This window comes from Numida meleagris, chromosome 1 (assembly GCF_002078875.1).
Source record: "Numida meleagris isolate 19003 breed g44 Domestic line chromosome 1, NumMel1.0, whole genome shotgun sequence".
Taxonomy (NCBI): domain Eukaryota; kingdom Metazoa; phylum Chordata; class Aves; order Galliformes; family Numididae; genus Numida; species Numida meleagris.
In genome coordinates, this window is record NC_034409.1 from 20,105,073 (window position 1) to 20,130,572 (window position 25,500).

A 25,500-nucleotide genomic window follows, 5' to 3' on the forward strand; every position below is an offset into this window, starting at 1 on the left:
AGGTAAGGAATGTGAGGGGGAGAGAGAAAGGAAGTACTAAAACAAAACAATTATTCTGGTGGTCTACCTCCACTGAAGTCGTATCCAAGATCTTAAAGAGGGCCACTGAGTTTTTCAGAGTCCTAAGCTGGCTGACTGAAACAGCAGGAAAGTCTTTTTTTTTTTTTCCTTCAATTGATAAATTTCTGCGAGTTTAGTCAGATACCAGTCACTGCTAGCACAAGGGAGGAGGCCAGAGGAGACAACCCATTTCAGTGCTGGGTTACATCAGCTCAGGCATCTCATACAAATCTCCCCTTTCAGCTGGTGGAGATGAAAGGTAAGAAAGATCTAAAAAGCTTATATCTACTCAAAACTATCCATACACATATAAAAGCAGGAACGTTCTCACAAGTCAGGTTAAAATGAAAAACATATTCAGAGAGTTGGTTGTGTGTTTTTGCTCCTGGTGCTGCTGCTACAATTTTGACTGCAGGAGCAAGTCAAAATTGTCTAAAAAATGCTCAAGTCAAAAAAAGTCTAAAAAATGCTCAAACTGAAGATCAACATTCATCTCTCATTCTGCTTTCCTAGTTAAGTGTTTCAGCCATATTTATTTATTTTAGCTAGGAGTATTCTTTTCTTTTTAACCAGGACCCTAACTCCTGGTAAGCTAAGCAGCTGTACATAATGATCATTCCATTGATTTCCAGTTCCAGTGAGACTCTCCAGCAGGAGCCTTGCAACACGGCACACTGTTGTGTCACCAAGCTGATGCTAAAGAGAGCTGTGATTTTTGTCCCCTGGACTTACATCCAGCTGCAGGTTTCTACCCAGGCTTAAATGTGCCAAAGAAGCAGCATAGGTCTGCAGCCATTAGTTGTTTAGGACAAATACTAAGCCTCCCAAACACACAGGCCATCTTCCTCCAATCCCCACTTCAGCAATCTTAAAAATTACAGGTAGCTTTTAACTGTGGGAGTTGCTTCACATCTGGAATATGCCCAGAAGACACTGCACCTTTTTTTCCACAGGAAGAACCAACCCCTGAGTTATACCAGTGCCTTCTCCTTATTTTAAAGTCATCTCCTGCGCAGCTATTTCCTTCCTGCCAAGACCGAATCAAAGTTCTTTAGGGAGTTAGACACAGAAAACTCTGACCTGCTTTGCAGACCCACAGTGGCTTGGCTTGTAGTCCCTACCCTACCTGCAGCTGGCAGGGCTGCGGGGCTCGCCATAGCCGGCACCTCCTGCATCCACCTGCCTTGCCTGCTGGGCTGTGGAAACACATCACCTACCAGCACACACTAATGAACGCTACAAGCAAACAAGAGATTTACTGTGGCAAACTTCAACAAGCAGATCACTTGGCTGGGGGTAGCAGGGGCCTGCAGGGGCTGTTGCTTTGAGTTACAAATGCATTTGACCACAGAGTGAGATTTATAGGGAAGCTGAAAAAGCCTTTTCATGTCAACTGCCAGCCCTATATTAGTTATGCTGTAAGCCTGCCTCCTACTTCCAGGATTTTGTTTCTTGCATAAGGTAAGAAAAGTCAACCTCCAGAGCAGTATCCATAGTCTATTTAGTTTTCGTCTTTCTTTTTGATGAATGCTATTTTCTTCACCTCTCATTAAAATACTTCAGTTTCCCCAAAAAAAGGTAAACAAACTCTATTATGTTCTGTCATTAGGCTCCTCCTGCTTACTCCTGAGAGTACACCCCAAATCAGTAGCAGTTTAAAAGATTCTTACCATTTGGAAGAGCATTTCAAATCATGATGCAAAAAGAGACTAAAGAAGCTCAGTGCCTTGTAAGTAGGGCCTTCTGAGGAAAGCAGATTCCTTAAGCATGTGTCACTTACTACTCATTTCTTCTCCATCAGCACTCAATAACAGAAGATCTAATTAGATCTTACCTTCTGCATAACCAAAGCCAACCATCATTTCACAAAGAAGATACCACCTTTAGACACAGATTCAGTTTAACAAAGGCGAGCATATTACCACACGCAAGAAAGCAAACAGCTGAGATACATTCAAACTATTCTGCATACATTCTATACTTTCACTTTACAGTGATTCACGAAGAACTTTCATACTACTGTCTTCACCCAGTCTTCAATCAATACCACAGAATTTAAAAGCCGTTTGAATGTTTATTTGTAGGTAGAACTGTCTCTACCCCTTTGTGGCTTTTAACAAATTATTGTACAACCAAATAAATCATTTTTTAATTTTAAAAATGGTAAGATTGTAGCAGAGATGCTTATTTGCCTCGTTGAGAAAATGATCCCACAAGTACCAGTAACCAGCAGCTGCGTCCTCTGGTCAATGATGTATTAGCATGGGCCAAAACAACCAACTTTTTTAGGTGAATGGAGAGGGTGCCGTATGCGTGTTCTTAAGAAGCACTGCTCTAAACTTGAAAGAGTATTCTCTGTATATTAAAATGCTATAAATGTCATCAGCTGTCCTAAAAAAAGAAAAAAAAAAAAGAAGAAAAACACACACTAACACACCTGAAGGGCTCCTCCCCTCATCCAGACATACCTTTTTCTCCATTCCCCTCCCCAAAAGCGGGGAGCTTTCCGCCATGTTCTGAACAAATGAGTTGGGTGCACGTTCAAAGAGGAAGAAAGAACTTTTGAAGTCTATCTTTCAAAAACAAACAGGAAAAAAAATATACAAAAAAAAACCCACTATTTAGCAGCTAACCCAAAGTAAATTCAAAAATCTATCAACATGGAAATTTATATTGTTCAACATCTATTCAATCTTAATTCACATAGGAGGAAAAGGCAATCTGAATGGAAGATATTCATGTTAAGGAACAACTACATCCTTTAAGTTTTAAGGATAGTAAGGAAAATAAATAAATGAAAAATAACATGCCAAACATACATTTTCATGTGTTAAAAAACTCCTATCAGTAGTATCTCTGGTTATTTGGCTGACCGTTTCTGTTTGTTGTTATTTTTTTTCCCTTTAACTTTGATTTTGGACATTCAGCAAAACTCCCTTCCTCCCTTAACAGTCAGAAGATGAAGCTTAATTTGAGAAAATATTCTATTTTCACCTCTACAGTCAGAATGTCAATTCATACCCTTGGGCTTTCAGATAACAAAGACTTTTATTTATATAAAAGCAATGAAATGAAAAAGAACTTTACAACTCCTACAAAAGTGAAGTATAAGCAGAAATAACATTTATAATTTGTATCCATAACTTTACAAAAGCATTTATCAGTTACACTGACTGCATAACTGCAGTTATTACAATCTCTTGCAAACACACGAAGCCTACTGCATATTGTCATATTTTATTTCACTATCAGCACGTGAGTTGTTACTTTTTTTTTTCCCAGTGGTATCTTTGAAAGGAAGACTAAGATGCAGATACCAACAGAAAAGACAGATTTGTTAAAAATGTTATCAACATATTTCAAAATGATTAGAAAGGCAATATTTATTGTGTTATTCATTGGCTCCTACTGCTGTAACTATGTTGCTGTTTATAAACTGAAAAGTTTTTAAGCCTTAATTCAAACAGTAGATTTACTTGGATTGTACTGTAGTGGCTGTATTTGCAGAATCCAAACTACTGAGCCATCTGCACCACAACTGCTTTCCAGGCTTTGTCTTTGTCAAAATCCTTTAAGGTATTATTGGAAACCTAAAAGTAAACAAATTTCAAACAAATGGAAACACGAAACAATGCTTTGGTTAAAAACAGAATTTTAAGCAAGTGAACATCTGAGACAATCTGGGACAATGTAAACATGAATAGTGACAGTCTGAATACTGTATATGTTGTAAATTGTACAGCTTTGCATATTGTACAGTACATATTTTCAATAGACAAATATAATAATGTAAACTGTGCAGCACTTAAACATTTGGGCCAATGAAATGTGGTCAAATTCCTACTTTAAATACATAACTTCAGGCATCTTGTCAACTTTTTTTGTCAAAAAGTTACTTGAAAGCTCTACCACCTAAATCTCTGAACCCAAAGTAGTAGCTAGCAGTAGCCCCCACAATGCAACTGAAGCAAGATTCATCTATACGTGCAAGTAAACCAAGATCTTGCCTAAGAATGCAGACTCCTTAAAGCCACAGAGACCTACACCTTCACCTGTAACATTATTCACGTGTTTAAATACTACAAGGTAAACAAAAAGATGTTGCTTTTCTGGAAAAAATTGCTTCTTTTAGCATTTAACTGACACCTGGATGATACCCAGAAGAGAACTGTTTAGCCATGCCATCACTTATGCTCACTTATGCAGCTGTGGAAATGCTGCTATGCTCCATCTTTTATACAGGACATAAGTCTCAGGTTACAGAACCAAATCATCAGTGACTTACACTGAATGCCTTCAGCAGCCTGAAGGGTACTTAAATCCACAGCTTGCATTTTCTATTACCAGTTGTGTAACAGCTGTACTATTGCTGTGTACTGTGTACTTCCTGCTCATTCTATCTAGTGCTGTTTCATTATGGATGCTCCTTCTAGAGCTGGGACTGAATCCAGCACTCAACCTTTCCAGTGCTGAGCCATACAGTAACCGTCCAGTTAACACGATTCACTCTGCCTTGTTCTTTAATATAGCACTTTGGTCTGTTCAGAAGAGATGAGGAAAGCCTAAGGGCTAAATGTGCTGTGCAATGCTAGGAGATGCATGTAGTTAATCTGTGCATACTGATGTGATCTGGATTCCACCAGTCCCTGGAAGATCACTCCAGCAACATGAAAATTGGTAACAGCAATACTGGCATCACCGTGCTCCGTGAAAGTATTTACTATACCTGTAACTGAAAGGATGGCTTGAACATTTAAGTACAGGAAGGAAACAGAGAATGTCTATTTTGATCTTCATTACCAACTTTCATAGAATCACAGAATCATAGAATGGCCTGGGTTGAAAAGGACCTCAAAGATTATCTAGAACTTTAGTAGTATAGTTAAGACATGGAGGGCCCTGGGATTCCAGACACTCTCCTCTGTTCACTAGTTCAAACTGACCAGCACAGGTAGCCACTCACGCAGCTTACCAAGTGTTGATTCTATGCTCAACGTACCTAACGCTTCCCATTTGCAGTTTAGGGAACCTAGAACTAACTCAACCTAGTAAATTCACTTCCCTTGGAAATTCACAGCCCTTGGAAATACATTACTATACTGACAATTCATTCCATAGTCCAAACCTTCTGCCTGCATTTAAAACATTAATTTCATTAATTTCTCATTATCAGAACATGGTCGTGCAAGGTCTATCATCTTTTCTACAAATTCATGCTGATTTTTTAAAATGCATAGTGGGTATAAATACATACCTCTGTTGTTCTGTACTCCTGTTTTTTAACCTGTGACTCTGTCCAGGACGAATCCTGCAGTTTCATTTTTGTCTTGTAATTTACACACTGTATTACAGTTCCAATAGTAAGGCATGCCTGAATTAGCAGCATCAACATCAGAAGCAACAGTAGTACGTCATAAGACTGCTAAAAATAGAGACAGAGATATCTTCATTCTTTTGTTGCTACTTTAATAGGTAGGTGTTAATTTTCCAATTGTATGAAAATACGTACTTTAACAGCAGGCGGATAATTTTTAAAGATGTCAACAACTTGCATGATACTGAAGGATAAGTATCCAGAAGCAGTGAACAACAATGGAGATGTGACACTGCTAATGGCAATCAGGACCTCAACCTAAATAAAATAAGATTATAAATGTTAAACGGGGACAAAAACAAGTAAAAATTTTGGTTAGCGAGCTGTATCTCCTTGAAGCAAGTATAACAGAAGTGTATAAATGAGTGTAAGATTACACATACAAGACAAATCCTAACAGCCATTTACGCTGTATGGAGACACAGAAGCAAGCTTTGACTAAACTAAGTTTCCTAGCCAAAACACTCCTGTTTTATAATTCATTTTCCTTTTAAGAAGTGTGATGGGTCTTTTGTTTAATTTTAAAAGTGTCTTTCAAATGCAGATAGAGGAAACAATACCAAATTTAGAAAGCTAGTAAAGAAGTATTTCTTTTTCAGTTTGTATGAAATAATGAGAATCAACAGCAGATACTGCAGACTTAAAATCTAAAACAACCATTCAAATCAAATTGAGTGCTTTCAGGCAAATTTATTACAATAAAATAGCAGCTTAGTTTTCATTCAAATATCATCCTAAAGGATCAAATTCTGACTTCTGTTGTGGTCATGCATTATTACTGACTTAAGTATAGCTGAATGACTGTAACTTAGAGCAGATGTTTTAAGGAGACTTAACTACACATCTAGGACACTCAGGGAATAAATGTGCTTTATATAACATTCTTCATTTTTTCTTGCTAGTCATATAGATCAGGAATTTGTTTATAACAGGTTCTAGATCCTATATGGGCTGCAGCCCTGATTTTCTTCTTTCAGAAAACACAGCACATAATGGAAGAGGAATGGAATGGAAAGGATCTCAGCTCAGCAGCATGAAAGCATTTCTCTGTGTATCATACAAGGCATTTCTTTTTCATATAGCAACATCAATTTCTAAGAAACCAGTAAAAACAAAGCAAAACAAAAAAAAACAGTCTTTAGAATTCTGTTTTAGAATGGACTGGACTTCTTTTCAGAAACATCAACTTACACTCTTATTACACAGTATAATTTTTACATCTGTAGAAGTAACTACAAATAAGTGGGCAAACATGAATATTATTACCCTCTAATGGCAAAATTCAAGGATTTTACACACTTACCAGACATTTACTTGGATATTCAGCAGCCACATGACTTGCAATAGCACTAGGAAAGCACTAAATAGAATACAAGACAAGAGTAACAAAATTAAGATTTACCTACTTGAAAATTACACAATTTACAACTGTGTAACAGTGATTCCCACTAGTCATAGATCATATCCTAAATTTAATAAAGACATGAAATCATATCTATTTTTATGGCAGTACTGTGAATCAGTTAATTAAAAAGAGAGAAAACTAACCTTCACTAAGCTTACATTTAGATGAGTATTGGGCATTAAACCTACGCATACAGAAATATTAACCACAAAACTTGATGCTTCTGCCTGAAAACCTAATGAACCCCACAGAACTTTGAGAGTTCTGCATGCTAAATAAGTTGTTTACAATCTTTTTCCATTTCCTGCAAGGGATTTTCCAGACATAGAAGCCATATATAAACCTAGTGTTCATTGTCATCTTTCTGAACTTATTCAGTTTGTGGCAAGTAGAGTAACACAATATCCTTTATGAGTGCAGTGTTCCTTGGTGCAGGCTGCTATTAGTGACAAGCATTCCCAACCACACTCTCAGGCTTTTAAGTCAGTTAATTCTCAGGAGCTAAAGGTGATATTCTAAGGATTCTATCACACTGAAATTAAACTCAACTTTTTATTTTGCAGCCTGAAATACTCTAAAATCTTGGAAATGTTTCACAAAATACTTATAATAACTCTAAAACCCTTGTCTTATTGCTCATTTCCATGTGTCTGGGAACTGAAAACTTGTCACTACATGTTCTCAGGACCAAAGTCTTGTAAATCGAAAAAGAACAATCATATTACATAATAGATTAGATAGACTGCAGTATCTATTTATTTGTATGCAGCAATTTCCAATTAATATTAGGTTCAAACAAATATTCCAGTACAGTGAAAAAGAGAAAGAAAAATCAAATACGCTGTTTTAGAAGAGTACATTCACTTTGAACTACTTACAGCAACTAAGATCCAAAAAAATGTTACTGAAAGATATGGGCCTGAGACTAGAACATCCATATTTAAAGCAATTATGCCACCAAATACTGATGAAATTCCAATAATCACCTCAATTACCTAAAACAAAGTAGAACGCACAAGTTATTAACAGTGTCTTTAAACAACAAATTTCCTATTTGCCTATGGAAAGGAATTCACTGGGAGAAAAAAAAAAAGCACTTATGTTATTAGATATACAAAAAGTCAATGTTCTACAGATGTAAAATATGGCAAAACTCCAGCTGGCTTAAATGAAAATAAGTTCAGCCTCATTATGCTTATTTATACTCTCATTTACTAGCTCCACTAAACAACAGTTCAGTTTACAGTATTTATCCTTAAGATATTAAGTAATCTTTTTCCCACTGTACAGGCAGTTATTTATCTTTTAATATTCCGAAAGGAAGCATTTTAGGACTCATTTCATATTTCTGATTCTAATTCCTTCAGTGCCTACCCAATCTGTTTCTGACTTTAAAGGAGTTCAGCACTTAGAATGATAAAAGAATAAATTGATTTAATGAAAGAAAACAAGTACTTACTGAGTATGACTTCAGAATTCGAGTAGGAAAGCTGACGTTACTCAAAACAATGGTACTGTCATATGTGGTATTCTAGAGGAAAATAGAAATCATGACTGAAAAAGTATGCAAAGTAATACATTACTTGTTGCAGGTCCTGTTACAGGTGGCACGTAATGTCTGGTTGGCTCATCAGAACCAAAAGTGATGCTTGGCAACACTTGACAGTGTCAGACTGCACCAATCACACTGAAAACAAATGTAGTTCCAGATGAGCAGTTATACCACCACTGCTCAACAGTGAAATACAGCCATCTCTCTTTCCTACTTTCTTCCTTAGTCTTTTAAAGTCTGAAAGATTTCTGAATATCTGAAATAAATCCTTCAGATTTTGCTGACATGGATAAACAGTAACTGAAGGAAGACAGTTTACAGCATGACTTTCTCTAGCAACAGTGCTTACACCAGAACATGAAATGGTTTCAATAATAGGTAAAGGAAGTAACACAGAAGCAAGGGTATGATATGGGAAAGCATTTAAAGAAAAACCTAAAGCAAATATACATTGTCCAGATATCACAAATTAACATACATGCTGAATGCTTTTTCCACCTCGCACATCAAAGGGTACTGTGTACATATATATTCTATGCTTCATACTTCATTAAGTTTTGTTCTACAGAATATAAATAAATCATTTGCCATGTCTGTTCACGCAATATTCACACAGTGCTGTGCTGCATAATTGTAGTCGTTCATTTTAAAAAGATCCATTGTAATCTTAAAAACAGAAAAGCATATTACTGTCTGGTACATTATGTTTATTTATTGGTTAAAGCCAGCTGTATCATCTTCAAAACTCATTTTATCGGGAAATCTGATCTGATTAACCAGTAAGCTGTCAATAGACATATAATATAGGAAAAATCTAATACTTTTTAAAAAGTTACTTAGAAAAACATCAAAAAATCAACTCTAACTTTTAGGGTACCTACTTTCTTTCTCATACAGCAGTCTTCAGTAGATCTAGCTGAAATGATCACAGTAGTTGCCATGAAGATTTCCAGCAGAATAAGTAGAATCAAGTTGAAATTTATCTGCCAGTGGAATTCCAGACATAAATAAGTTATATCTTTGATATTAAAAGTAACAGAGGGTGCGGGATCCAGATATCTACCTTCTGTGACATTTAGATGCATCTATTGATTAGGTACTTCTAAAAACTTTTTATTTTTGATGAGTTTCTAGAACACTTAGTTGTCTACATAATACTGAGAATACCTAATCTGAGAAAGAGGTATTTATTTCAATTATGAAAACAATCTGCCTGAAGAATAGTGTATCAGTCTTCCAAAAAAGCAGTTAATGACAAAGGGGATGTATTGGGTACTGCTGCATTTTGCAGGACCTCCCATATGAAACCAGAACACTGCAGCAAATTGTAAAAAACTCACAGGAACAGAAAGAAGACAAACAAGAAGGAGCCTGACTAGCCCAGGGGGCAAAGGAAATCCACTGGGAGAGAAAGAGGGCCACAGGCTTCCAAACCCTACACTGCAATGCAAATTGTCTGATACAATGCCTAATGCTGAATGAAAACACATTCCAGAGAACTGGGCCAAGAATCCTAGCTCTGCGTTCTGCCTAGTGCTAGTAGATGTGATTTTGCAACTCTTGCAGGTCTGACAGACTACATATGCTGCCATTCCTCCTGCCATTGTTCATCTTCAATACAAGAATACTTGAATGGAATACTTGATATTTTTCTTTGGTTCCTTATCTACCTCTGTTCATGAGACAATACCTACTCTATTTGGGTTTAATAATCTTATAGAGGAATGCAAGTTAGGCAGAGTAGATCTCCCTCTGTAAGTCTTTAGAAGCACCATATTTTTACAGTGGCACCCCAAAAAAATATTTGGTGGCTAGGTGTGCCCATTGGGCAAAGCACCAAAAGTTTAAGGAGAACTAAATCCATTAAAAATCTATTCAACTAGAGCAAATCACAGTTCAGTGAACTGCAGTGCTTCTTCATGGTAGACCTATTTCTGAGACGATCACATCTAAGGTTTTCTCCAACATTTATCTTTCATAATATATATATATTTATTCATTTAGAAAAAGGTCATAGGTGGCAGATTTTAAAGGCTTTTTTGGGTATGGAATCCAGCCTGTAAGCTACCATGTTTTGACTCATAGCACTGGTACTGAGATGTGCTGACAAAGCCACATTGTACAGCGCAGTATCAAGTAGATATTCAAGTTTGGGTCTGGAAGTACCATAATTACAAGGACAGACTAGCTCATTTAGTGCTAGCTATAAGAAGGAATTAATCGAAATTAAAGAAAAGTAGTAAATAAGTCAGTTTTTTTTAATACTTTCTAGTATTTTTTCTGATGTGATATGCCTAGAATATCAGCTACAGCATTCCATTTGCAAAAGTTAATTCAACACTACTAGACCAAAGTAAAAATAACTACAGTTCTGGAGTTTGGGTGTTTTTCTTTTTGTGTTTTTTAAAATAGAAATACTGCTAAAGCTGGAAGTAGACACCTTTTAAAACCAGTTCTAACAATGGGAATTCATGTTAGATTTCTAAGCATACCAGAAAATTCTCACTGTAACTACCACTGGTTTACATCCAGATACATAAAATCATATAAATTGTGTCCTTAATCCTCTTCTATGGGTAGAAAATAGTGGATCATCACAACCTCAACCACATTCACTCTGAACATCCACCAGGTATTAAAAATGCAGTGTGTTGAAACCATATAAACAGAGAATTCAAAATTAAATCATTTCAAGTTCATCATAGCTGTTTAAACATATACACAGAATCACGGAATCTTACAGATGTTCCAAGCCATCTCCAGAGGTCAGATAAACAATGACAGAGGACCTAGAGGAGACTGATGCCTTCCTGGATCAGCAACTGGAGTGAAACAAAGTGAGCCAACGTACACTGGGACACACACTTATGATTAGGCAACCAAATTAAGCATCTACACTCTAGTAACTCCATGCACCCACATCATCCAAGCTTCCAGTATTGCAGGTGGTGAGGTAGTCTACACAGACAGCAGAGGGAGTCCCAGTCAGCCACTAGGGTTGGGGTTCAATAACTAGGTTTAAATGGCTGGTAGGGCCATTTAAAATACAAACATACTGAACATGCATGAATGATAATGGAGCAAAATGAGTCCCTTGAGCTTATCCTTCCTGTGCAGACATAGGATTCCACTCTCTTGATGGGGTTGTTACCCTGTCTACAGACCAGTGGAAGGGAATGTAAAGTGACTCACTAGTATCAAGTCACACTTCTGTTCCCTCTCAAAATGCTCAGACTATTTTCTAATATTTGAACTGTCTACCAGGAAAGGAAGGTAAAAGGGATAAACGCAGTACCCCTATGTCACCTACCTGGTGGGTGGTGGGGGAATACATGAGATGACTACTACACTAGCAAAAAACTAGCAAAGGTTACGCAAAGAACTGACTGATGTAAACTGTCCTTAGATATGCACGGAACCCAGGGGGGCCATGATGTCATCTCATCAATCACAGGGACAAAGAGGCTGTTATCTAAAGGCAGTACCAGTTCAAGTGGCCTGACTGTCCAGAGTGTTAAATCCCCACAGCTCCTATTGGCCTCAGCACTCCACCTCTGAAAATCAGGCATAGAAATATGAACCTGGAATTAGTTATAACATTTAAAAAACAGGTTTTTTTAGTATTGGCCCAATCCATATACTAAACTTTCTAAGAAGAAGCAAACACAATTAATTTACAAGTTCAAAATATGTGAAATCTGGAGCTAAACAGACATTATTGAGATAGCATAGCTAGCTCTTAAGCAAATAGCATCTGTACTATTTTTCTGCTAAAAAGTCTTTTGTTATACCAATTCAGACCTCCTGTATTATTATAGCAAGCTATTATTACTGCTGAGCCATTATTACTACAACAGCTGACATGATAGTGGGAGAAGAACAATAAATAGCATGTGCTGGAAAGTCATTAATCTTCATATAAAATGTATGATGTAGTTGTATTGAGCTGTTCTGTGATAGACTGAGCATTTATCAACAGTAACAATAATACCTATTATTGCTACATTACTTTTTCACACACGTCATATTCTTATACTGTGTAGAGGTCTCAGAACATTTTACCATAACCAAAAAAAACCCCTATAATTTTACTTTTTGGCGTCAACTACCGAAGATGAGTGTTAAGACTGTGACTCGAAAACAGAGAACTCTCCCCTGCATGAAATAAGTGCATTTCAAATAATGCTAACAGCTGCCTTCTCTTTGTTGATGATGTATGGGAGAAATATTCATCAAAACGTTCTTTACTGGTGACTTCAGAAGCAAAGCTGTAAACTGTAGAAGATCCAAGAAAGAATTATACTTAATCTGAAGATGTCATGGAAGTACCACTGTTTGGGACACCCTCCTATTTCAGTATAATTTAACCCTGAAAATGGGCTAATCTATAGTTGACGTACTAAATTGTTTTCAACTCTCTTCTGATCCTGCTCTTTCAGAAAAAAAAATCCAATAATTTTAAAATAGCTTTTTAAGAAGTTACTACAATCAACAGAAAAATGAACAGCCAGTTGATAAAACTGGATCACCTTTCAACATCTCATTCATACTCTTGAATTTAAAATATAAGACAGCAAAGTCATTTTCATACCAATCTCCAATAAGTTAGCTGTATCTTTTTTTCATATGAAGTTTTATCTCTGATTTCAAATTTTCAGGTCTCATCTTACTCCAAAATGTAAAGTAACTGGCAGATGACCTCTCTAGACTGAGAACAATGTAGTTGCTGCTTTTTAAAAAAAAAAAAAAAAGCAAAGATAAATGTTGTATTCATTAGCAATTGTTTTATTAACTTACATTTATAGCTGATGGATTCAGGACAAGTTTGCATCCAAACCAAATTAAACATGTTGTTGTAACCGCAAATGTAGAGACAAACAGAATCTGAAAATTGGGTATCTGTAAAACAAGTTTCAGAAAGGGTTTCTCTCATCTTACAACAGGGAAAAAAAAAGATATAATTGACATAATTGCCAAAAAAATCTTACACTTACCACATTAATTTTATTTCTTGCTATAGCAAAGCTCACAACTGCTGAAGGAATACACTGGGAAAATTAAGAGAGAAAACTAGTGGGATATTCTGCACAAAGAATATTAAATATATTTTTCTATATGCATTTTTAATTGGTCAGATTTAATATTACATACTACAGTTAATAATTGGACAAAATGAAAATAGAAACTGAAGAAAAACCATCCTCCTTCACTGGGCTCATTAATTACAACTGGTACTTGACGATTACCAGAAGTTTCCATATCCCTCACTTTTGACTAGCTACCCAGCACAATGTGATGAGTAAAGGAAAGCATGAAAGTCTCACGAGTCATTCGTTAGCTAAAAGAACTATAGAAGACATTAGATCTTTAAGAAGGAAAAGCACAGCAACTCCTGCACTGGGCTTCCATACTCTTTTAAAAAGACAATGTAATGGTTGTTTAAACTAGAATTTGGCCAATCTCAACCACACTCTTCTGAAGAACTTGGTAAAAACCAATCTGCTGAGACATAAATACAATTTAAGAATCATGCCTAGGACCTCTATTAGTTTCACTAGGAAAATTTCACTACAGAAGAGCAGAGCTAGATGGAAAAATCACACAAAAAGGAACAGTTTCACAAAGCAATTTCTCAAGCCCCTAGTTGTTCCCCACCACATCAGATATGTTACTATTACGGATCCAACTCTATTTTCCACATATACATAACTGTATAATATATTCATAAGTAAAATAAAGATATACTAAACTAAAATTATGGATAAGATTTTCACATTAACTGATGAATCATTTAACAAATGTTGCATTTCTTCATTAATTATCTTTTCACAAGTCTGAGCATTGACAGCTTAACAATGGAACCACTATAATTAGATACATATGGAAATTCAAAATTCTTGGCAGTACTTCCTTAACACCTAACTGACCTATCCTTAACATCCTGAATACATACATTTGTATCCTGGATACCCTAGAGTCTGTAGAACACGATGTGACTACGTTTAGACGACTGAATTTTACTCCTAGTCAAGATGCTCAAAACATTCTAGAGAGCAATTCTGCTCTTCCTAAGATAGACATTTAGTAGTCAGTAGAATATACAGCTCTGTAGACTCTTCCAAATAAATTGCCACCATTATCTGCAAGAGGAGCTGAAACACATTGTACACATGCGGACACCCAAACATACACGTCTTCAACCACAGCAAGCCATTCAAACCCAATATGAAAGTGATTTGTCACTTAACCTTCTGTATCTATGAGATCTTTGGAAATTCTCAGTAAATACCAAGTTCAAAGAGACAATATTTGAGGCAGAAAAAGATATGTCTCAGTAACTGCATTAATGTTGCAGAGAGTAATAGTTCAGCGAAGACATTAGAATCATAGAATAGAATCATAGAATCATAGAATTAGCTAGGTTGGAAAAGACCTACAAGATCACCTAGTCCAACCATCCACCTACCACCAACAACCCCACTAAACCATGTCTCCCAACGCTATATCTAAACGTTTCTTGAACATCTCCAGGGACGGTGACTCAACCACCTCCCTGGGCAGCCTGTTCCAGCGCCTGACCACTCTTTCAGAAAAGTAGTATTTCCTAATGTCCAGCCTAAATCTCCCCTGGCGCAACTTGAAGCCATTCCCCCTCGTCCTGTCACTAGTTACAAGAGAGAAGAGGCTGACCCCCAGCTCACTACAACCTCCCTTCAGGTAGTTATAGAGAGCGATGAGGTCTCCCCTGAGCCTCCTCTTCTCCAGACTGAACAATCCCAGCTCCCTCAGCCGCTCCTCATAAGGCCTGTGCTCCAGACAGATTAGCTTCAAAAACTGCTTCAACATTGTTCTAATACCTCTAGCAGAAACATAAGCCACAGCTCATCCACAGAGCAACTCCTGGTACTTGTTTAAAGCATTAGCCTTGCACCTAACTTGAAATAAATCCACAAGTCAAGTTGCCAAAATAGTAATGACACAACAGAATCCTGTCACAAACAATACATCAGACTCATCTTATATGCAAAGACCTAAAGTGTAAGTTAATCATATACAATAAGACAAATACGAGTGCCTATATGTGCAGTAAAAACTAGTGGATTTTGAAAAATTTCAGATATGGTTGATTCATATTTTGTTAATAAAACAATAATAAAACAGAGAATTTTTTCAGTCTGCCTCAGTACTTGGGTACTATGGCAAAACAGAATGAAAAATGCAATACTTTGAAATACATTCCAACAGCATCTAGGCAAGAAATTCTGCAGATACATAACACTGCAAATTTTCTTCAAGTAAGGCACAGAAAAACCATTCATGCAGATAATTAACGGCTGCCTACAGTAAGCTGGTTAACAAAAATGGCAGCAAAACACTATTTGTGAAAATGGCTATTCCCTTAATCACGGTCTGAAAAGTAATTTAGTGAACTGTTAAATAAAATCAAATTTTCCATTAAGTAAATTAGTAAGAAAAAGAGAGATGAAATAAAAAGAAAAGTAAATCCACAAAATTTACTGGTTTTGCTGTCCAACAGACACAGCAAATAATTAAGAATGCTTACTGAACCTGCTGCGCAACGTAAATAATCCATTTCAGATGGAAAAATATTTCCCAGATACAGTGAAAACCCAGAAGTAATGAGGAGGCAAGTCTGCAAAGCAACAAACAACATAGATTAATACAATAAAACAACTGCAAAAATAGAAATCATCACAGAATCATAGAATGGCCTGGGTTGAAAAGGACCTCAAAGATCATCGAGTTTCAACCTCCCTGCCATGGGTAGGGTCGCCAACCACTAGACCAGGCTGCCCAGAGCCACATCCAGCCCAGCTTTGAATGCCTCCAGGGATGGGACATCCACAGCGTCTCTGGGCAACTTGTCAGTAATTCCTTTCAAACTGAGCTACTGATGGACAATAATGTAGTCTTTGTGTGAATAATTTTGGAGCAAAATATCTAAGCATGCTGAGTTCCAAGGAATACATTTCACTTGTTACCAAGACTTAATACCAAAGAAGCATGTCTCAATCAGGTACTGTGTCCTGACTTGGCAAACACTTAGGGAAATTGTCAAAATGTAATTGCAGAGAGTTCAACATTTAAAAAAATATTTCAGAAAACTTAAGCCAGCCTCTGCTTTGCATTCTCTGCTTGGTTCGGCCAAAATTCACAGTTCACCTGGGCAGATGGGCATCTACCAAGAAGAAAATAATAAGAAAAGTAATATTAGGATATATCAATCAAGGTTCTTCCACCTATACTCCTTTCTCTCTCCAAACTTCCTTCCCACTTTGGTCCACAACCATAAACGCTCAACTTCTGCTGCTCCCTTCCTAACCACTCCATTCATTCCACAATTAGAGCTAAACTTTCAGCATCAAATTATTAGTATCTTCTACTAACATTTTTTCTTTCTGCTCCAAGTAGACATTCCTTCAAAGAGGTTGGGAAAGATGAGGGACAGAATAGCTGCTCTTTCTTATTTGGGCGTTTTTTTTCAAGCTGCAGATTTCTGGTGCCTTTAAAAAGTCTTCATCAAAAAACTCAATTGTTCCTGCATAAGAACAGCCATTGCTAGCCACTCTGATGTCACTCTATAGTTTGCAACCGCTCCATGAACACAGTTCTGTTCACCATGGAACTTCTGTTGCTTAGCACACAGACACTGAGAAAATTTGATCCAAAGAAAGCCAGTTCTTATTTTGTTCTTTTTGTGTAACCGTACATCTGAAAGCAAAGCCATGTTTCACAGATAGTCAGGAAAAAAAAGTGTTCAGTTGTTTCCATGAAAATAAGGCACTACTTTTATTCACTGCACAAAAAAATTAATTACCCTACTAACAGCGGAACATTTTAGCTCTTACAAAAATTACTCTTCAAAACATACCAACTCATAGAAAAAGAAAAAAAAAAGACTTAATTGTAATTGCTATAATGAGTTTTAATTAACTTGGCTCAGAACATGGAGTAACATGATGCCTGTGCAAAATCAGCGTCCAATGATTCTACCAGTGATACAGAAATTCATATCACTATGATGTTCATGTAAGAAACATAAGTATGTCACTCATTATATGAGAACTGTATCAAATAACTCCATAACTTTAAGAAAACATAAAGTAGAATTTCACAAATAAATATTGCATACATTTTTAAAACCAAAATGCTATCATGGCAAGTCCTCTCAATAGTTTAAGTAAAAATTTAAAGTACTCATATGATTAGGATAATTTACATACTTCACAAAGAGGCATTACTAGTATATACATATGGGTTGATATTTACAACTACTACATTTACTCTATTTAACGTTAAATGCAAAACTCAGCCTTGAAGTATATATACTTACTGCAAAATGATCCAAAGAATATTATTAGTCTAAGTTTGCTAAGTATATTCCTTTCCGTACAGATATTTATATTCAATCCTATCAATGGTGTAATTATGACTCCTCAAATGATCTGAAAACGGACAGATTAGAGAAACCTCTCCTACAACTTTTAATTTTCTCTTTATAAAGAACTTACACCCATCATCAAGGAAAAGATCCACGTTCTGTAAATAAAGCAAGGGTGCAGCCTCTTTGATAGCTGAAGGTCACTGGATTTGATATCCGGTATGTAATTTCCATTCTCTTGCTTTCCCCGCTCCAAAGTTGGCATCCTGTCATAGCTAAATTCTTCTCTGTAACCCTCTTCCCTGGTCATAACACTTTGTAAAGGCAACTAAATAATAATGACAATGCAAAGGACAAAGAAAGATCAAAAATATGACTTAGTTTCTTCATATACTCAGATCAGTGCTCAGTTAAGTTTTTTTCTATTTAAGAAGAATAAACAAGTAATAATTAGTAAAAAGCTGTATTTATATTTTGAAGTATGCAAGCTTACCAGGAACTAATTGCACACGGTAACTAAATTACATTGTATAGCCATGGTTCATAATAACACATCATAATAAAGTTTAAATACCAACAAAATGAAAGTTTGTGCATCTACGCACAAACTCAACAGACTTTTATTGTAAGATCTAAAAAACATCTTTGGAGATGTGTAATTTGAGGGTAACCCTAAAAGCAAATAATTCCCATCAAACTGTAGGATAGAAAAACATTTTAAAACATGTTTAGATGTTAAATTGCATTTAATTTTAAAACTTACCAGACACCTAAAATGACGGACTTCACCAAGACACCAATGAGCTCATAAAATTACAGTAATTCAGCTACAGGAATTTGTCTAACTTGTCCAATAGTGACCATGTTGCTTGTTCGCTTAGCCCTGTTCTGTTCATCTCACTGCTTGCCAATCTGTTCAAATACCTTGAGTACCTTACATTAAAGTTACTGCACATTTTTCAACAGTTAAAAAACTTCACGCTTACCTTTGACTGAAAAGTTAACTGTCAGTTTAAAATAGTCTTGTGAACACAGATGCCTGTACACTTTGTGATCTTCTCACCGCTCAGTGAGTCATGCCGTCTTTGAAAAGTTCTCCCTTACACTTTGGCTTTCAACAACATCTATTCAGATGTGGAACAAAAGCACAGCAAAAACTTGAGTTAAGCCAGGGAACAGGAAAATGCTTCCTGAATTTTAATTAACAGAATACACTAGAAAATGACAGCACTACACACAGTAAGAGCTACTTCCAAATCACACCAACAAATTTTAAAAGTTTCAAACATCTTTTTTTGTACTACCCTTTACATGGCACATTAAATTAAATCTTCACTGTAGTTTATCAGTTTTAGTTATTATCATAGCTTGTGATAATGATATTCAACAACCTAGTTCTTGTTTCAAAAGAGCAAAAGCTACTTATAACACAGTATTCTCCTAGAATAACCTACAGTTAAAAACTCAAGTATCAAAAAAAGTTGGGAAGTTACAAGTCAAAAACTTATCAAGAACCTTATCTTCACTGTAGAACTCTTCATCTTTTTCTACTAACCTTAGCTTTCTGAGTGTTCAAATAAAACCTGCACACTGGAATCATACTGACATTCATACTTACACCATGATGACTACACAATGTATCTAAAATCCAGTAGGCAGCAGTGACATGCAACGGCCAGCAAACACAGGATCCAGTCCTCCTGCTTATTAGGCAATTAAAAAAAAAAAAAGAAAGAATGCTTTTATCTTCAAGATGCTGGCACCCTGACAACTACAGCAATGACAGGGTCTTTTGTGTACACTTTAACAAAGTAATGAAGTAACGAAGACACAATTAGATTTTCAGCACAGTAGTACAAGAGCATCACTTCTTAAAGCACGCTAAAAAAAACTTCAGATCAGCCCTATTTTTTATTTGGGGCTGACTGTGATTTTGTTCTTCTCAAAATGAAAGCTAATACTAAAAAATATTAAAAGGTACAGGTTTAATGGACTGAAACATGGAAATTAATCATGCACGATACACAGCTGTATACTGTGTTAGAAAAGAGGGAAAAAAAACCCTGTAGCCTAGCAAAACTGTTGTAATTAAGCCTTTCTCTCTGCTCAAAGAGGACACACTATGCAAGTATTTCCACTCTTTGCATCCTTTCAACGACTACGTTTCAATGGAAAATGGATAATGCTGACTTCACATCCTTTTCAAAGACTGCTAGGTACAAGTAGTGTGAGTTTACTCTAACATAAATTACTACAGACATAAAATAGGATCATGGGTTTTTTTCCCCTTTTGACCATTTAAGTCAATATAGGGAGATTTTTTTATTAACAAGAAAAAAACGGTGAGCTATTCATTTATTTATTTGATTTAATCTCTTTGAGAAAAAATGAATTTAGAAATTCTTATGTCACTGAACAGAGCAGTACTCAACAACACTAGGAATCTTTGCTGACAATTCCAAGTATTCCAGCCAGAATGGAACCTGAAGGCTGCCTCTCTCAAGCAGGGCACTACAGCATTTCCTCCTGTTACACTATGATTCCTTCCTCACTCTTTCCTGTGCATTTCCTTCTATTTGTTGTTTTACTTCTTGCACGGAGGTTCACTGTGTGATTTATGATACTCTCTAGATTTTTCATCCGTGTCAACAAAAAACACTAGAACTTCCAATTTCAGCTTCTACTCAAAGGTTTTTGGGGTCCTTCATTTTAGTTCCCTTAATTTTGTGTTTCAGATTCTGTAAAAAGTCCTGGGTCATTTTTGTGTTTACACAAAAGGCACAAGGCACAATCTGGTAGTTAGAGCCGCGGTGACCTTACAATCCTAGATGGTGTTGTATGAAGAGATCCCTACTAATTTTAAAAGTTGCACGGGAAACCTGCACAAAGACTGCAGAAAATGTAAGAACTCCAGCAGGAGATTACAGACTTCTGAAAGGATTTACATTTTAAGTATTTTTATTCTAAGTTACATCAAATGGTATCAAGAGATAACATCCAAATCAAATTGTAAAAGTCTATGAAGAACGACTTACTTTAACAGCTCCTTAAGATGACTGAAAGGGTTCAAACTCCTGAAGCATCTGTAGCAGGTGCTAGGTCATTTGCCAATGTTAGTATCTGTATTACTTTGGTATTTTCAGCTCTTAAAATCAGCTCTTTGAAGTACTTTGTTTCTCTGGAGTCAATTCCTCAAAGTACAGAACTAAGTGCAGGCCCAGCTGCTTCAAAACTTCACCCCCATTACAACACATATTTATTTGGATTTACTGTCTTTCACATTAATCATCATCTGAGGAGCTCAAACCAGTCTGATCAGTATATATACTATCCACTTTATGCTCCTGAAATATTAAAAATTTCTAAACAAACAGCACATTCACATTTTAAAGGACATCCAGTTTAAATACTTGCCTTTTTCACCTTGCAGTAAGATTGCTGAGCAGCACAACCAACCTGTGAAGGCTTTCATAAATAATGTCAGGATCTTCAGACAAGAATTTATCTCCTTCCAAAGAGATCAGTGACTGCAGGTACTCACACTCACATGTCCCTCCTCCCAGTAAGCACCACATCCTCCCAGTTACTCCAGAGCAAGACTTGGGAACCCATGTGCAATTACTGGCAGCCAGAATTTCCTCTGGCCTAGGAACTGTGAGAACTCTATAAAGTATCACACAGTCTGCAGTGCATTCCTAGCCCTCCCCTGCCTAAACAGAGCTAACTGTACAAGTACAAAAGGTTGCCGAAGACAGCCGCTACTCTAGCCCCAGAATCTGCTCACAGACCCCACCACTTTCCCACAACAAACAGCCGTACAGCAGTTTCCCATAAAGGCACAGGCTGCACTGCCAGACCTCCTGGAACCTCCTGCCCTGGCCTCATGCTGCTGCTCATGACGATGCTACCAGGACACTGAGCTCACCAACTCAGAAACTCACTTGTGAAACGTGCTCTGTTAAATAAAATGTAAAGGAGCTTACACCAAATACCTAAAGCACATTGCAAGAGGAGAGATGGTAAATACACTGGCAATGTCCACTTGCAGCCCAGAAAGCCAACCGTAGCCTGGGCTGCATCAATAAGTGTGGCCAGCAGGGCAAGGGAGGTGATCCTGCCCCTCTGTTCCGTGCTGAGGCCTCACCTGGAGCACTGCGTCCAGATGTGAAGTCCTCAGCACAGGAGAGACGTAGAACTGTTGGAGTGCATTCAGAGGAGGGCCACAAAAATGATCCAAGGGATGGAACACTCTCCTACAAGGCCAGGCTGAGAGAGCTGGGGCTGTTCAGCCTGGAGAAGAGAAGGCTGCAGGGATACCAGAGAGCGGACCTTCAATATTTAAAGGGGGGCTGTAAGAAGGAAGGGGACAAAATTCCTTGGTTTTGCTGCTCAACAAATTTATAACATTCTAGAGTCCTATTGCTTTGAAACGTGCTTGTACTGATATTACAGCCACTCAACAATATGCTGTTTCATAGAATCACAGAGTCATCATACAATCGCCAGCATGCACTTACTCTGCTTTACCGCGTCAGCAGGCCCCAGGTCACACTTAAGCCCAGGGGAGCAACGTGAGCCCCAGCGCCTCGAGCCCGCCCCTCACCGCCCGCTTGCCCGCGAAGGGCCCGTCACGTGACGCGGAGACAGCACCGTGATTGGCCGGCGCCGCGGCGGGGCGGTGGCAGCGCTGTGGGAGCGGGCGCTGGGCTGGGAGTGGCTTCGCGCTGCGCGATGCTCGGCCTCCTGTCCAAGGTGTTCTCCTACTTCTGGAGATATGCGGATGGCGAGGAAGGAGGAGTTGCGAGGCGGACAGGCTCAGGTAGAATTTCCAGTTCGATTGTGCAGCTGGGTGTGGAGCTCGTGCCGAGGGCGTGGTGCTGGGGCCCTGAGGGCCGCGGTGATCTTGACCCGGGTGAAGGGGCTGGGCGGCAGCAGCTTGCTTAAGGAGAGCAGAGCAAGGAAAGAAGTGACTTTCAGTTTCCAGGCCATGCAGGGGTGTGCCTGGCAGCTGTTTTACACAACATCTCCCGAGCAGGTCAGGCTGTGGTGAGAGTACGGAGCAGGGTGTGGAGGCCTGTTGTGATAGTGGACTATGGATGCCTTCAGCCTTCCCGTGTGGCACTGTTTAGATAAATAAGCTCATTTCTGTTGGGCTGTTGAATGAAGGTGACAGTATAACCTCGATGTTTTGAGGCTTCAGAATGGTGTGCGTTTAGGATGCTTTCATGGAGTTATACAGATGCGCTGTGTGGGAGGGAGCAGCAACTTTGCAGTTGGATACATGTGAGAAACCAAGAGGCACTTCTGTCTAAACCTAGGACAAGCAACAAACAGATGTTTTAGAAGTTTTCCTTCTTATTCAGGTAGCTTAAACTCGGTTTTGAATGTAAGTACTGCTCATTGCATTGCATAACTGAGCAAATGCAGTCCATCATGTGCCTGACCTGCTGCATGGTCTCAAGTACACTGTTACCAGCGTGCTCTGAGGGTTTTCACATGAGCTCCCACTGGAATGTTTCTTTCTAAGCCATTGCCTCTGTGAGCTAGGTGTATCACAATGCAGAGAGCTGTGTTTTTTGCATGTGGAGCCACACTGGTGCTTCTTACAGTGTTACCAGCTTTCAAACAGAACGTTGTGTTTAGATTTGAAAAACGTGTGTTTGTTTTTTTTTAATGTAGAAAGGTGTAGGTTTTTTTCCCCGTGCGTCGTACTGCTATGTTTAGATTGTAAGATAATACTAAGTATTTGAGGTTGGATTGAGTATGTAGGGAGGCTTAACATGGTGGAGCACTCCAGATGCCTTCAATAGAGGCTCTGTGTATTTGGTCAGCTGTAAGATAGATGCCAACTACGATAAACGCAAAGGAGTCTTAAAAATGGCACTTTACTGAAAGTGGTAAGAAGTACTTTTTGTGTACGTATGAATACAGAAAGCAAAATACACTACTGTATTAATGGTCTTTGTTGTTAGCGTAGCTAATAACACATAAGAAATAAAAGGCTGGGCAGAAATGTGTTAGCGTAAGCCTGAAAGTGTAATGCAGTGCTGCTGTGTAGAAGTTTCTGTAATTAATAGGTATATACTTCTTCTAATTTGAAAGAGTTGAAACTATGGATTTCCAGAGGAACAGTACGTGTCAGTTTATAGGCATATTAACTATAATATAAACAGCTGCGAATAGTTGATTTATATAACATCACGTTTATTTACTTTACCTGTTCCTGGAGAATAGAAATCTCAGATGTGTTGGATTTTGTACGTGAGCAGTGTTGAGAGCAGTTTCTCTTTGTATGGAAAACACTGAAAATAGCTGTTGGTCCAGAGCCTTTGAGAAAAGTTGTTTAGCTTGTAGTTTCCTTTTTTGTTGTTGTTTTTTTTTTTGTTATTGTTGTTTTAATCACAAGGTTTTCATAACACATTTCTTTCATACAGCTTCAAGACAAACATTATTTCTACTTAACTAGCTTTTTTCATTAATTGAAACCATAACTCGCCGTAAGTCTTCAAGTTTTAAAAATATCAACAGTTGCAAACTAAACATTTCACATTTAAGTTGGACGAGGGAATGATTTTTTTTTTTTAATTGAAGTGATAGCACTCTTGGTAGCGTTCATTCATTTCTTGTTGAATGATTCTGTGAATGAGTGATTTGCTTTTACCCCAAATCTTTTTGTGTGGATGCAGGTGTCAAAGAACTAAAAACTGTTCGAGGAGTGGTGACAAGATTTTGCAACGATTATGGGATGATAAATGACCTGATAGTCTTCACAGAGCATGCTGTCGTAAACAATATGCCACTGGCCGTAGGACAGGAAGTTATTGCTACTGTTGAAGAGGACAAAATATCGAATGGCTTGACGGCTATCAAGGTAAGAGATGAATGTAAGCAGTAGTCTCACTCTGTCTCTAAATTGTTTGAGACTTTAGAAGTCCGTATGTATTTAATCTCCTGAACAGGGCAAAACTGTCAGCCCTTCACCTTCTGGGAATATGTGAATTTTGATTTGTTTTATCTTATTTTATTCAGTTTCCTTTAGAGTATTATCCTTTTAGTTCTCATTTTCTGACTACAGACCTACATGAAGTAAATATGAAACTACTGGCTGAGGTAATTGTGTCAGTGTTTAATTATACCCATGTCAAATTTGCATATTACCTTTTTTTAACCTCGGAGTTATTTTTATGAATTTAACCTTATATGAATGGATAAGGAAATAAAAACTGTAAGCATAATTTGTCTGGTGAAAAGTGAAGAGGAATACAAATGTCAGAGATTCTTTTAGTTTAAAAAAAAAAAAATAGCACTTAACAGAAATGTCCCTTTTTACTCCCCATGGCATTCTCTCTATTTCCTGAGACTTCATCTGTAATCTTATACTTAAGGCTTGATTATCCATTCCTTACAACCTTTATCTACTGTAATTCTTCAATCGTGTAGGCTTAACTTTGAGGTGCCTGTGAAAATCTAGCTCTCTTACAGAGAAGCTGTGCCAAGTGGCCTTTCGTACAGTAACATGACTGGGGCTTGAAAGGCTGACAGGAGGAGCAGTTGGTAACTGGGTGGTACAGAACCCATCTTCTTGGCCTGTGTGTACTTGGCTTAGCTGCTTTTCACTTTAAGCAAAGCAGCAAACCGCTGTATTTCATCTACCAAACTCATGCTGAACAACAGTCCAAGCTGAAATGAGTGAGTCCAGCTGGACA

General features: G+C 37.6%; 2 protein-coding genes across 8 annotated transcripts in view; one reads left to right on the forward strand and one right to left on the reverse strand.

The window, feature by feature from the left end:
• On the reverse strand, positions 2,964-22,399 carry MLC1 (megalencephalic leukoencephalopathy with subcortical cysts 1). 5 transcript variants are annotated; one of them, XM_021384739.1, is made up of 14 exons: positions 22,312-22,399; positions 19,413-19,497; positions 18,781-18,918; positions 17,925-18,122; positions 15,956-16,045; positions 13,386-13,439; positions 13,189-13,290; positions 9,273-9,374; positions 8,299-8,370; positions 7,718-7,834; positions 6,738-6,794; positions 5,570-5,692; positions 5,315-5,479; positions 2,964-3,650 (listed from the first exon to the last, which is right to left on the reverse strand). In XM_021384739.1, the coding sequence occupies exons 4-14, from the start codon at positions 18,102-18,104 to the stop codon at positions 3,576-3,578; spliced, it is 1,137 nt and encodes a 378-aa protein (XP_021240414.1). In that variant the 5' UTR covers positions 18,105-18,122; positions 18,781-18,918; positions 19,413-19,497; positions 22,312-22,399; the 3' UTR covers positions 2,964-3,575. The 5 variants fall into 5 exon arrangements, with proteins under 5 accessions (XP_021240414.1, XP_021240416.1, XP_021240415.1 ...); XM_021384737.1 differs by having other exon boundaries at positions 2,968-3,650; positions 5,315-5,482; XM_021384738.1 differs by having other exon boundaries at positions 2,968-3,650; positions 5,315-5,482; positions 19,413-19,494; positions 22,312-22,396.
• The window catches only part of MOV10L1 (Mov10 RISC complex RNA helicase like 1), a 36,892-nt gene continuing 33,884 nt past the window's right edge, over positions 22,493-25,500 (forward strand). For 2 of the 3 annotated variants that reach the window (XM_021384730.1, XM_021384731.1), the window contains exons 1-2: positions 22,493-22,613; positions 24,481-24,665. In XM_021384730.1, coding sequence (XP_021240405.1) covers positions 22,526-22,613; positions 24,481-24,665 — 273 coding nt within the window. In that variant the 5' untranslated portion in view covers positions 22,493-22,525. Of the gene's footprint in view, positions 22,614-22,682; positions 22,830-24,480; positions 24,666-25,500 lie in introns of those variants that run through there. The other variant, XM_021384732.1, reaches the window with a different exon arrangement.